Source organism: Meriones unguiculatus, chromosome 1, assembly GCF_030254825.1.
Source record: "Meriones unguiculatus strain TT.TT164.6M chromosome 1, Bangor_MerUng_6.1, whole genome shotgun sequence".
Classification (NCBI taxonomy): domain Eukaryota; kingdom Metazoa; phylum Chordata; class Mammalia; order Rodentia; family Muridae; genus Meriones; species Meriones unguiculatus.
The window spans coordinates 133,825,564-133,838,537 of NC_083349.1; the positions used below are offsets into that span (position 1 = coordinate 133,825,564).

At 42.6% G+C, this 12,974-nt stretch overlaps 2 protein-coding genes across 7 annotated transcripts in view; one reads left to right on the forward strand and one right to left on the reverse strand.

Moving 5' to 3' along the window:
• Nucleotides 1-953: 953 nt before the first annotated feature.
• Nucleotides 954-3,509, reverse strand: LOC132647191 (uncharacterized). Of its 2 annotated transcripts, none has more exons than XM_060367167.1 (3): nucleotides 2,723-3,509; nucleotides 1,801-1,898; nucleotides 954-1,156 (listed from the first exon to the last, which is right to left on the reverse strand). In XM_060367167.1, the coding sequence occupies exon 1, from the start codon at nucleotides 3,507-3,509 to the stop codon at nucleotides 2,874-2,876; it is 636 nt and encodes a 211-aa protein (XP_060223150.1). In that variant the 3' UTR covers nucleotides 954-1,156; nucleotides 1,801-1,898; nucleotides 2,723-2,873. The 2 variants fall into 2 exon arrangements, with proteins under 2 accessions (XP_060223150.1, XP_060223145.1); XM_060367162.1 differs by having other exon boundaries at nucleotides 954-1,159.
• The window catches only part of Snx13 (sorting nexin 13), a 106,887-nt gene continuing 97,346 nt past the window's right edge, over nucleotides 3,434-12,974 (forward strand). For all 5 annotated transcript variants that reach the window (XM_021653696.2, XM_060367133.1, XM_060367137.1 and 2 more), the window contains exon 1: nucleotides 3,434-3,563. In XM_021653696.2, coding sequence (XP_021509371.1) covers nucleotides 3,549-3,563 — 15 coding nt within the window. In that variant the 5' untranslated portion in view covers nucleotides 3,434-3,548. The remainder of the gene's footprint in view (nucleotides 3,564-12,974) is intronic.

A 12,974-nucleotide genomic window follows, 5' to 3' on the forward strand; every position in this document is an offset into this window, starting at 1 on the left:
ATGAATTAGAAATAAAACTAAAATTAGCACAAAAATTTAAACATGAAAACTGCCGGATAGATACAACTTCTTTTGGGAAGTTAATGACATATATTTTTCAGCTTTTCAGAATGTTATTATATCCAATTTGTGAAAAAAAATGAATATGTAGAAATTGCTTTTGTTTCAAAACCAAAGAAATTGGCATATTGGATATTCAGCATCAGTGGCCTGTTTGTAAGTACCCAGGGCTTCACTTTTGCCCCTTGCCTCTGCTAGGCCTTACTCTCTAGTGTTAATCAGGCTGATTCACAGCTGTTAGGACTAAACCCTTTGAAGTATCAAGTGCTTCTAAAGAATGCTTGTTTTGTGTTAATTTCTTATCGACAGACAGTCCAGGTTTCCTATCTCAGGTTTCCTCTAAATCAACTGATAGGAGTAGGATGTCCTCAAGGCCACACAGAATGAAGCTGCAACCCTTTCTAAACTGAGGGTTTACTTTGTTTTGATTTTTAGTTATACTTGCTTTTGTAAGCATTTTCTTTTCCAACTTCATTATTCAATTTCTATAACTTTCTACAAAAGTGTATTTCACTTTATTTCTTTGCTTGCTAGTAAACTGACACATATCCAACATATATGTAACACGGTCAAGAGAAACTAGGCCTGGTGGTACAGGCCAATAATGCTAGCTACTTAGTAGCTGGGGCAGGATTGAAAATTCAGGGTCATCCTGGGTTACAAAGAGTTCATGGCCAGTGGGAGGAACACATTGAGACTCTGTATAAAAAAAGTAACAAGAAGTCCAGAGACACAGTTCACTAGTGTAGCTGTTTCCTAGCAGGCACAAGGGCTAGGTTCATTCCTAGTACCATCAAGAAATTTCAAAGCCTACAGTCTGTCCTGAACACCTGTTAGCTCTCCAGTAACCAGAGCGATGCACCCGTAATTATAGAAGAAGAATGTGCAACATTAATTTTTTAAATAGTTTAATTTTCAACACAAGGGATTTACTCTTAGTTCATCAGGGTATTTTCCTGAGGTCTCGTGGGAAACGGCTTACTGCTCCTGCAGCAAACACCGAGTATCCACTGAGCCACATACTAGTCCAGTATTCGGGGGCACTATGGAGACGCTGTTGAACACATGAAATTCCTGACTTCATGAAGTTTGCATTCTACTAGAAGACAGAAAGAAAGAAGGAGAACTAGCGAGCATAACTGCTATGAAAAGGAGAGCAGGGCACAGAAGATTGTAGGGGAAAGGGCGACACTTTAAATGGGAGGCAGGGGTAAGGCTTCCTTGCTGGTATCTGGTAAAGATTCTTCAGAGTAGAGCCAATTGTCCTAGTTATTACTGTCTAATTGTGCTAATTACTGTCAGGGCAGGCAGGATGTCTACTTCTCACAGGAGCAGGATGTAGGCCTGCCTGTGTAGCTAGGACAAACTGCCTAGTAGAAATAAGTTGTCTAGATGGGTTGGGAGGGGTGCGTCTGTGTTTTGGAAAGCCAGGCATCATGGGATTCTTTTTTGGTCATACTTAAGAGACTCTGGCTGGGAACTTGATTGTAAGGCTATGAGTCTTGATTTGTCTCCAGCCTTTCCAAGCTGTGAGCACTAAAGGCGTTTCCGCAGCAAAGGGTTGCATGCAGGCCTTGCCTGTGCCTGCATTCAGATTTTCACTCCTCTCCCCTTCACACAGGGTCTCATTTAGCCCGGGATGGCCTTCAACTTGTTTTACTTCTTTATTTTTATAAAACCCTGAAAAGTCTCCAGGCTCCACTGTCCAAGAGCTGGGATTACAGGCATTTGTTACTATACCTGACTTATGTGGTATTGATGATTTAACCCAGGGTTCTGTCCATGTTCAGGAAGCGCTCCTAATCTGTCACCTTTAAAAGAGTGAAGATATCTTCCTTCTACAAAGGGACAATGATGGAAAAAATGAACTGAATACTCAGGTCGGCCACCTAAATTAGTTTTAACCCAACAGTCGTTGTTTTAAACATTAATGAGCCTTCTGCACTCTTATTTACAGGTTGGAACAGTATCTCCTTCCAGGCTCCTTGCCTCTTCTCTTGCTTTCTCTTAGTTTCAATGCAGTTTGTGTCTTTCAAACTTGTCTCCTCTATAGATTAGTCTACTAACACTACAATCATATTTATCGTATTGCAAAAGCTAAAATGCTCTAGTTCCAGCAAAGGAGAAATTAGATATGAGTTGCAGAGTGAAAACAAAACAAAACAAAAAACTACTTTGCTACAATTCTTTGAATAGAACAGTCAGGATTTTTTTTTTTCTTGGAAATCTTCATGATGGTGTAAATAAAATTTTCCTTGGGTGGACACAACAGAATAGAGATACTACAGGGCTTGTAACGCATTTGCTTTATTCGCTGTTATGAGAATTTACGAGTACATCCTTAAATTACATTTAGCACAACAGTGCCATTGTTAAGTGCAAAGATAAGTGCCAGCTTCCAGCTTTATTTTCCCACAATCCCTTGTATAAAGCTTTTTTTTTTTTTGTAAGAATGCGATGCAAGTGTCTTATTTTTCAAGTCTAAACTGTTCTTAGTTTCTCTGCAAATAGATTTGTAACAGCAGAGGCTTTTCAGGAAAACTACACCGGCAACTCAGGAAGAAGCGAGTGATTTTGCTATCACTCCTGTAGAGGTGTAGTTGTCAGCAGTTCTAGTCACAGAATTTAAGAGTTCGGGTTCATTTGACTGGGATCTACTTACAGAGACATTTAGTGACAGGCGTTCACTCCGATATATAAACGCACTATGTTATAAAAAGAAAATCCCAATGGAGGTCTGGAGACCGCAGCCACGGGGCAAAAGCTGCTTGACTTTTAAGGGTCGCGTGTGGATGGAACAGCAGGCTTCCAGCTCAGGCAGGTACCGGCCGATCAGCGAAGCCGCAGCCCTTAACTGGGCCAGGATCGGGGCGAGGGCGATCCACCCGGCTCACGTCTACAACCTGTCGCGCGCCCAGCCCGGGACGCCCCGAGCGCCGGGAGCGACCGAGGCAAGTTTCGGCCGAAGTTTCGGAGGGAGGCGCCGCGGCGGGCCGGGCAGCTTCGGCGGAGCCCGCAGCCGAGCGTCCCCGGCACCCGAGGGTCTCCACCAGGCCGGCGGGATGCGCGAGGGCGCTCTCCCCGCGGGCGCGCGGCCTCCGCGGCGCCTCCCGCGCGCGCCCCGCCCTCCGCCGCGGCCCCCGACCCCGCCGTCCGCCGGCCTCCAGGGCCGCTCGCCGCCCAGCGCCCGCCTCCGTGCCTGCGCGCGCCGGCGCCATGGAGACGGTCACAAGACGCCCGCGCCCGGCGCGCCAGCCAATGGGAGCGCACGTCGCGGGGAGACGCGGACGTCGCTCTTCCAAGATGGCGGCGCGTCCGTCGCGAGCAGCCGGGCCGGGGGGAAGCCAGCGCAGCCGAGTCGAGCCGCCGCCCGGGACGGGACCGAAGCAGCAGTTGTCGCCGTTGGCGGCGGCCCGGGCAGTTTCCGCGGCTGCTACGGCTGTTGCCATGCGGCGGGGCTAGGGAGGACGTCACTCCCCCGGGGTGTAATGATGTTAACAGAGGTAAGCGGCGCCCGCTGTTTACCTGACAGGCGGGTGAGCGGCCGGCCCGTCACCGACGCCGCTACCCCCGGGCGCCGGGCCCGACCCGCGCCGCGGCCGGGCCGGCCGCCGGGCCCGCACGAGTGCCGGCGAGTGGGCGCGGTGCTGACTCGGCGGAGTTCCACCTCCTCGCCGCCGCTCGCCGCCGCCCCTCGGGGCTGTCCGCGCCCCGCGTCCCCGGGCTGCGGGGCCCGTCCCCTCCCGGCCGCCGGCTCAGCATCCCTGGCGGTGGCGGCCGGCCCGAGCGGCTCCGCCTCCCGCCCCCCGCTCTCACGGCCCCGCGGGGCGACGCTCGCCAGCCCCGCGCCCTCCGCCCCTGCCCCCGCACGCCGTCGCGTTCCCGCGGTGGTCCGGTCCCGGAGCTGAGTTTGGCGTGCCCCTTCCCGACCCGCGGGTGACCCCCTTGGCTGCTCTCGGCGGAACGGTGTTTCTCCTTTGACCCGAAATGGAAGTAGGGCAGCAGCGCTGAGCCAATCCGTTTCCCCTTCCTTAATGCCCACTGTCCAGTGTGGAAACCGGACTTGGGAGAGGAAGAGTTTGCCTGCACTAGCAGTACTTGACGGGGAAGAACCTGACCGCTGCGACGAGTTCAGTGACGGGAGCTGACCTGGCTGTGTGGGATGGGCTGTGCAGGTGTGGACGTCCGACGCTTGTGGGTTGATAAAATCCTAGAAACCGGGCACTAGAGGTTCTGCCAGAATCCTGATGTCGGGGACGGGTTTGGACGTCTGTGTGATCCGATGGGAGGGTAATAAACAGTGTTGATGGTCCCTGGGAAGCAGTCCCACACGGGCCAAAAAGGAAATAAAATATCCGCGTGGTTCACTGTGTGAAAAACGATGATACGATAGGACACTCCGGACTTTCCACGTCTTTGGAACTTGTCTAGCGGAGAAGCTTCGTAGTTTGGTGTTTGTTTTCGTCTGCCCCCGGAATCTGGCCTATATAGGACGCGCTTGGGAAATCCCTGTTGGCTGATTGTTAACTTATGAACCGCACTATTCTAGGAGTGGGAAGTTCACCTGAGGTTTCCCAGGTGTACATATTTCCCAAGTTACTTTCATTGTCACAGACTGTGGTCGTATCGTAGGTTGTCACGTTAAAAAACCAAGAGCGCTTCAGTTTCATTAACTGACATTTCGGTGAGAAGCTGTCCTCATATTAGTATTAACTTTTCAGTGGTGTATAATATATAGTATGGGATGGCCTTTTGATAAAACTCTTGAGAGTTTTGATCTTTTCACATGAAACTAGTGTGCTAATATAAAGATGCTGTCTTGGTGTGGATAGTCCTAGCATTCTTTTTAGTTTTTGTTATTTTGAGACAGAGTTTCTGTGTGTAACCTTGGGTGTCCTGGACTCCCTTTTGTAGACCAGGCTGGCCTTGAACTCACAGAGATTCTCCTGCCTCTGTCTCCCCAGGGGCTGGGATTACAGGCTTGTGACACCATGCCCGGCTAGCCCGAACATTCTAAACTTCTGTGCTTTAATATGATTTAATGTTTCAGTGAAGAATTTTGAACAGTAGATCAGAGAGAGTAGTAGTAAGCTGCCCTTTATTGCTCTCTCTCTCTCTCTCTCTCTCTCTCTCTCTCTCTCTCTGTGTGTGTGTGTGTGTGTGTACACATCACACAGGCTTGTTAGTGGCAGAGCTGGTGTTCCAATGTTGGCAGTTCCTGTAGAGCTATTTTATCAAGCACTGCTTTGGACTGCTGCTCTACAGCAAAACTCAGATTAACTTGTGCTTTGATCTTGTCTATGATTTTCAGTAGACATTTTATAGATAAGCAGACTGAAGCCCAGACACTTGTCCAAGGTCAAACAACTATTAGTGAAATAGTTGACACTAGAACTCATCTCCTGACTCAGTTCAGAGTACCAACCACTTTGCTCAGCCGCCCTTTCAAGGGCTAGTTTTCAGCTTTCCTGACCAGTCCTAAGCATCTTCCTTCCTTGTCTGAATAGCGTCAGCTGTTGAACAGCAAAGATTTCATTACTTGAGACTTTTTGCTGAACTTATCTTTTTGTCATTTGTTTAAACAGCCCCATAAACAGTCCCATTTTGAAATATTTTAGATACAAATGACTGTGTGTGTGTGTGTGTTTAGGCGATGTGATTTAATGTTAGATCTTAAAATCTACAGTTATGAGCTGCATCATGAAAGGTTTTCTTGCCTTTTTAGTAGTCATGTTTAGCTGGTGTTTTCTCTGGTTCGAAGGCAATGAGTAAGGTAGGTGATATTGTCACCATTAGCTGTGTGATGAAACAGGTTGAGATGGTGAAAATAACTTCATTAAAAACCACAGATTAAGACAAAAGTCACACCTTAAGTCTTCCTATTGAAAATTCTGTGGTGTGACCTTACCCGAAATTTAGAAACCCTCTTCCTCCCTCTCTTTCTCATGTTTCTTTCTTCTCCTTCCCTCCATTCCTGTTCTCTTTATTTTCCTTCTACTTCTGATATGTCACTGTGCTAGTCTTAATAAAACATAAAGTGGTGATACATAGATATGATCATAATATAAGCATTCACATGAAACCAGTTTTTTGTCAATTATATATTTAATTGAAACTTCAGAAATGAGGTAACACAGATGAGTTATTCATTAAGAGCTATTTTAAATAAGGTAAAAGGGAAAGTTACTCAATTAAGAGAACTAGTATCTATGTTGAACTTTGAAACCTGTAAAAGATAATAGTGTGAATTGAAAGTGTGGGCCTAGTTAGGCAGCTCTTTTTAACTTTTTGGCTTCATTTTTTGCTTTAAAAAAATTTATTTTTTAAGGTAGCTGAGTTATTTGGAAGACCCTCCATTCATTTTGTGTGTCTTTATATTTTCCATTAAGAATGATACAGCTACTTTTAATATCCAGTTAAGATTTCTTCCTCTGTTTTTGTTCCTATAAGACTTACCGTTTTCCTTGTTTCTCCTAGAACATTTACAAAAATATATCTGATATATTTGAAAGTTATTTGCTTAATATTTTTTCACTTTCTCCTTATTAATAGTAAACTTTACATTCCAAAATTGGGGCTTTCTAACATCAGAATTTGTTTTAATTAGTGTGAATTTTCTCAGTATTAAAATATTGTTAAATATCACTGAATTTCATTAGTAAACTTTTAAAGTTTTCTTGATTTTTCAGAAGCTATGCTAGGGCTCTGATTCTGGAAATAGTTTATGACAGCTAAGTAAAGGTACAGGAAATGGAGGAAACTATGCTAAGTTGATTCTGGTAACATGGCACAAGTTTGTTTGTTTGTTTGTTTGTTTTTGTGTGTGTGTGTAATCAGTTGCCAGTCCTTTGCCATCCTGTGCATGTACATGATGGCCCAGACCCTCAGTTCCAGCATCTGGGACGTGGGCACACAAGGAGGCAGGCCAGCATTTGGTTCTGCAGCCAGTCTGGGCTACATGAGACCCTGCCTCAAAAACAGATGGACAATAAAGATAGTGAGAGAGAGAGATAGGAAGTACCTTCATTTGTAGATGTGGGCCATTAAGTGAGTTATAAAAAAAATAGTTTATATTTGTGTTAAACCACTAAATCTAGCCTTATTGATTTTCAGGTATGAACACTTTTTTTGTTGTTGTTTTGTTTTTTGTTTTTACTTCAAGGTTAAGAGATCAGATGGAAAAGACCTAAATGGTAGGATGTCTAGAAGTCCCAGCTTGTTATGAAATGAAAAGGCTTTGTGGTTAAGGTAAATTAGGAGGATACTTGTTGAAAGGAAATGAAATGTTTCCTCTCTGGAGGACTGCTCTTTGCTTTCCATGGGTGATTGACTCAGAAAGAAAGTGATACAGTTATAGCCTATTGTGAAGTTATGTGACCATGGAGACTTTCAGAAATGCGCGTGCTTTATGTGGTGAAGCCTTGAGACGGGTGGGTGATTGTGCATCGAGGAACAGGCTGAGCTTCTAGGGACCCTTTTGAGTACAAGGCTGTACACATGCACACTGGTGAGAACTATCTAAAATGTTTCGGCAGGATTTTATTGATTAGTGCATTCATGGTGGAAATACTCTTGGGATCGATTAATCCTTAAACTGCAGGAGCTGCTTCTTTAATTATTAATCAGTGGCATTGTAAAGGCTGCTAACCAGAGCTAGAACCCTGAAGCTTCTTGGTATTTAAGGCACGTGAAGAGGTGTGAGGAGGACTCTAGAAAGAGGGTGGAACCTTCTCACCGGAGTGACTCTGGTTTGCTAGCGTACACTTTCCTTGTCTGCATGTTTACTAGAGCTGAGTTGAGTGCTACTTTGACTTGTTTTGTTGAGACAGCCTCATAGGTAGCTCTTGCCGTCTTGGAACTCTTAGGTAGCCCAGGCTGGTCTTAAACTTACAGAGATCTGTCTGCCTCTCTCTTCCTCTCAAGTGTTCGGTTTAAAGGCATGGCTGAATCTTACTGGTTTTTTAAAGATTTAGTGTTTATTTAATTAAAAAAAATTTTTTTGAGACTGTGTCCTTAGACCACGATGTCCTCACAGAGGTCTGCCTGCTTCTGCCTATCAAGGGTCTAAAGGCATGTGCCATCACTGCTCAGCAAGATTTAATTTTTAAATGAGTGCTTTATATTTACAATCCTGTATGTTTAATAGAGTACAGTGTAGTATTTTGAATTAATGTGTACAATTTGAAATGATTCACTGAAGCTAAATAACATACCACCACCTCACTTTCCTTTTATTATTTAGAGAATTTTTGGTTCCTTCCTGTAATCCTTTCTTGTAGCTAGGACTTTACGTATTTAATACAGTGCATTACCTCCGTGCAAGTGGAAAAATTGTTTACATTTCTAGCCCAGTGTGACTGTTAGTTTCTGTATATTGCCAGTTTACCACAGTAAACAGGAATGCCTTTTTACAAAGATGGTAACACAGGTAAAGTCTCCAAAAATTCAAGTTAAGTCAATATCATTTTACTCACTCGTCAGTAATAGCATGTTGCTGAGTGTTAATAGCAGGGACACCTTTCCGAGTTCTGAAGTCCTCCTTTTAAGATGAGCTTTACTTAGTTATTTTAATGGATAGATTGGTGGTAGTCGTTCTGTTTGGTTTAAGTCTCTTCCCATTTCTTTCTTTACTTGCTTGACCTCATGTAGCATACTGACTTGCACATCCACCCATCTTGTAGTAAATGTTCCCTCTGTTCATCCTGATGGACACTTAGATTGATTACCTATGTGGATGTTGTGAAAAGTGTTGTAATGCACAGTGCACAGATGCCTTTGGCATATAATTCATGTCTTTAGATGTGTTTCCAAAATTTGTATTGCGGGAGTATATAGTTTTTCTACTTCAGTTTTTTGAGAAATGGCCATGTATCCTATTCCTTGACAGCTATCTTAGTTTTCATGCTATTGTTGGTATCTTTCATATTTTTGATGATAGGCACTATAACAGGAAGATATAAAGTAAAATCTCATTGTAGCTTTAATTTGCATTTTCCTGATGGTGAATAGTTTTTCATTTCCATGTTGGTCATTTGCTTATTATTAAAATGGGTTATTGGTTTTCTAAAATTGTTAGAATCCTTTATATGTTTTGAACAGTAACCCCTTATCAGAGCAATGATTCCAAGTAATTTCTACTATTCTATTAGTTTTCTCTCTTTAAAATTTATTTATCTTGTGGGATGTGTATGCATGCATACATGTGCAGGCACATGTGCCTCTTGTGTGAACTTGACGCTGGTGGAAGCCAAAAGTTTGGAAGGGTGTCTTTCTCTTTTTCTCTCCACCACCTTATTTCTGAGACAGGATCTCTCTCTCACCGAACCTGGACCCCACTGGTTCTGCTAGGGTTACTGGCCAGCGAACCCCATGTGTGTCTACCTTTGTCAGCTCTGGCCTAGGAGTAACAGACTCCATGTTTGTGCTCTAAGTCCATCTTCTATGATGGTGCAGGGGCTCTGAACCCCCATCCCAGAGCTTTCATTTGGGGCCCTGTGACATGGCCCAGCACATAAGGGCACTTGCTGTACAAATGTGGTGATCTGAGTTTAGTCCCTAGACCTCAAGTGAAGGTGGACAAAGAGAACTGGTTTCCCAAAGGTGTTCTCAGGATATATTCTCTTTCCTCCACCATGCACACAAAATTTAAAAAAAAAAAAGATTTATTTTTAATTGGAAAATATGAATGTTATATTCATGCCTGCTGTCTACAGGGAGGTGTTATGATTGCAGACGAAAGCAGAAATAGGCAGATATTTTAGTTAACACCTGCAACTACAAACCCAAGGCCTTTCACATGCTGGAGGTGCTGTGCTCCATTAGTGACCTTACTCCCAATACAGTTCGATGATCGGTTTTCCACAGAAATTGAGAGACTGTGTAATTGGTGTACAGTTAGATTATGACGGGACGCACTCTGACGTTGTTACCTATTTACAGACTCACCCATAGTTTATTTGGGGGAGAGGAAGGGGTTAAATGTCAGGGTGGGACTAGGAAATAAGCTTTAAGATGAGGCCTTTATACATTATGTGGTCATGGCAAAATGTTTTGCTGTATGTCTCTTAATGTAGACACTACCTGCACTTACATGCACACTTTTGCAGATAAGGAAAGGCCATATGTTTTAATTTAATCATACTGCTAGATGTAGTACTCATGCTTACTGAGGATTTGTGTCATCTCACGTTCCCATTAGAAGGTTTGAGGGAATATTTGAAGTAGATTGAGATAGGTGGAATCAACAAAGCTGAATTAACGAAGCAGCAGTGAAAACAGGGAGCATGAGCCAGAAAGGAAAGAAAGTAGATTCTGTCCCGAGAGTTTCCAGTGCTGGCCAGCAAAGAGGCATTTGATGGAACGATAAGTGGCTGCACAGATTACATTTCCTGAGCGAGCTTCTCAGATGGTAGCTTCTAAAACTGTCTCTTGAAATTTGGTGATTTCACAGACTGACATGTATTTCTCACTTGATAGTACTCTGGAATTAAGTTTCTATTTTAGAGTCAGGTTTCATTTTGATAATATAATGTCTTTAAATATTCAGGAGAGGAACTTTATGAAGCAAACGATAGCTTTTAAATTGCTTTAAACATTTTTAAAAGTGGTTGTAATTGGAGCAAATGCGTATGTTCGAGTAATGGTGATGTATACTTAAGTCTGTTACTAATACTACAGGGGTGCGACAACATACAAATTAGCCTATATGCTGAGCATTATAAGGAATGAGTCACAATCCCTATTTAATGATGGGATCAGGAAGTAGTCCTTTGAACTTTGTAAGCATTAGTTTCCTTTTGAGTAAAAAGTAAGATAATAGCACCTTAGTAAATTTGTGAAAAGAAAATTGAAATGCATTGTTATAAATAATATTTATAACGTTTTAGCTGAAGTTGTAGTGGAGGTAGACTTGCTTATCAGTGAGAATGTGGCTATTTTTTGTTAGATGCATGCTAGTAAGGTGGTGTGCTGAGTCAGACTACAAAATCTGTGCTCAGAAACCTCACTGTCATGGCTAAATTTAGTTCTGGGCCACTTTGGCTTTCAAAACTGAGACCTCATTTTTTTTTTTTTTTTGTTAGAATGAAACAAGTTATCTGATTAAAGAGTGAGATTAAGAGGAAAAGAAGGTTGGCCAATGTGGTTCAAAGTTGAGTGTGGCTTGGCTTAGCCACACAACTCCAGAAGAAGTGCTTACTGCGTTTGGAGGGGTGGCAGTCCTGATTCAGCTTCTTAGGGCAGCAGCATCCTCACTTCCTGACTGCCTGCAGCTGTTCAAGAGCAGAATTCAGAAGGCTAGGCGGAGGATTCTGGGAATCGTGGTTGGTTTCTTCCTTGGGTGTTGGGAGTCTACCAGTTCATTCCCATAAGCAGGTACTTTGCCACTAAACCAAACAAGTAAGGCCTTTGAATCTGATTCTGTTTCTCTGAAGACTTAGGTATCCTTAGAGTAGCCTATTACATTTTACTGACACACTGCCAAATCCTATTACCCGAGTGAAAATAATACTGGCCTGGTCTGATCTCCACATATTCTGTTATATCTATTTGTTTACTCATCATATTTTTTTCCTCAAGTGTGAGTACTTGACACTGATGATTACAGTGCATTCTTACAGTCTAAAACAGAACTTTAAACTGGGTACTTCACACTAGAGTATGTGTTGACAGAATGAATCTTAATCATTCCCTCAATAAAAATTAAAACAAGTGAAAAATAACTTAGATAAGATTGTCTACAGTAAATTTAAGGTACCACAATAATGACTTCTAAAGGATTGGCTACTATTTCTGTCTTAGAAATTTTGTATAGTTAAGTATATGGAAATAACATTATATTTCAGAGATCTGGGTTCCCCCCACCTCCCCTCCAATAAAGAGAGTGAGAAAGGAAAAGAAAAAGTTGAGCAGGGAGGGTTTTAGTTGAGAATTTAAGTGTCTTTGTGTTTTGGACAGGGTAAAACCTAACAGGCTGCTTTTTATCTAAAACAAACTATGTCTGCAAGAGGTAGATTTTTATCTTGTATTTAACTACATGATATTTATCCTGATTTCATGAGTTTCTAAAAATTTTGTTCCTGATCTAGATACATCTACCTGTAAAGGCTTTGTTTATAATAGTACAAAAAGGCTGATTTTCATGGGACTTAGTTGAATGTTTCAGTTTGATGACTTTTAATGCTACTGTGAAAGTTTACAAGTATGTGTGAATAAAAATGTTATCATTGATTTCAGAGTTGGAAATTGGGAGGCAGGGCACATTTCCAAACCTCACAGGTGCTACCAGATTCTCTGGATTAAAACACTTCTTAGTTATACAGACCACTACTGACTATTTTGTTCATGTATTCGTCCATTGTTTACAGATGTAATATGGACCAGGGGAGTTTGCTGTTACTAACCCATTTCTGCTCTGCTAAGCTGTGTGGTGCGATATCTACATAGCATATCCTGTGGCGTGAGAAGCTAGTATGTGTCTCCCTGTGGTATTTACACTGGGAAACAGAGATAGATGGTCTCACTGATAATTTTGTCAGAGACAGTATCTCAGCATAAGAATGTAGAAATATGATAGAGAAAATCTGTGCTGATGTCAACCTCTGGTCTGCACACATGCCCACTAGAATGAGCTAGCAAGTGTGCAGACACACAGACACAAGCACACACACACACACTCCTCTCTCAGGAATGTTTTAAAATATATATACAGCTGTGTTATACTCATTTCTCTTCTGTAAATCACCAAAACCACCGAAGACAATGTGCTTTATAAAAATTATAAAAACAATTTAATGTATGAAAATATAGTTTGTATGAGCATTTGTTTAATTTTTTTCACTTTTTAAAATCTATTCTATGTGTGGGTATAGACAGTCACTTACCATGATATATTTATGAAGGTCAGAAGACCAGCA

Bases quoted from the DNA above. Each gene is read 5' to 3' on its own strand.
- LOC132647191 (XM_060367167.1), bottom strand. From the start codon at position 3,509: ATGGCAACAGCCGTAGCAGCCGCGGAAACTGCCCGGGCCGCCGCCAAC.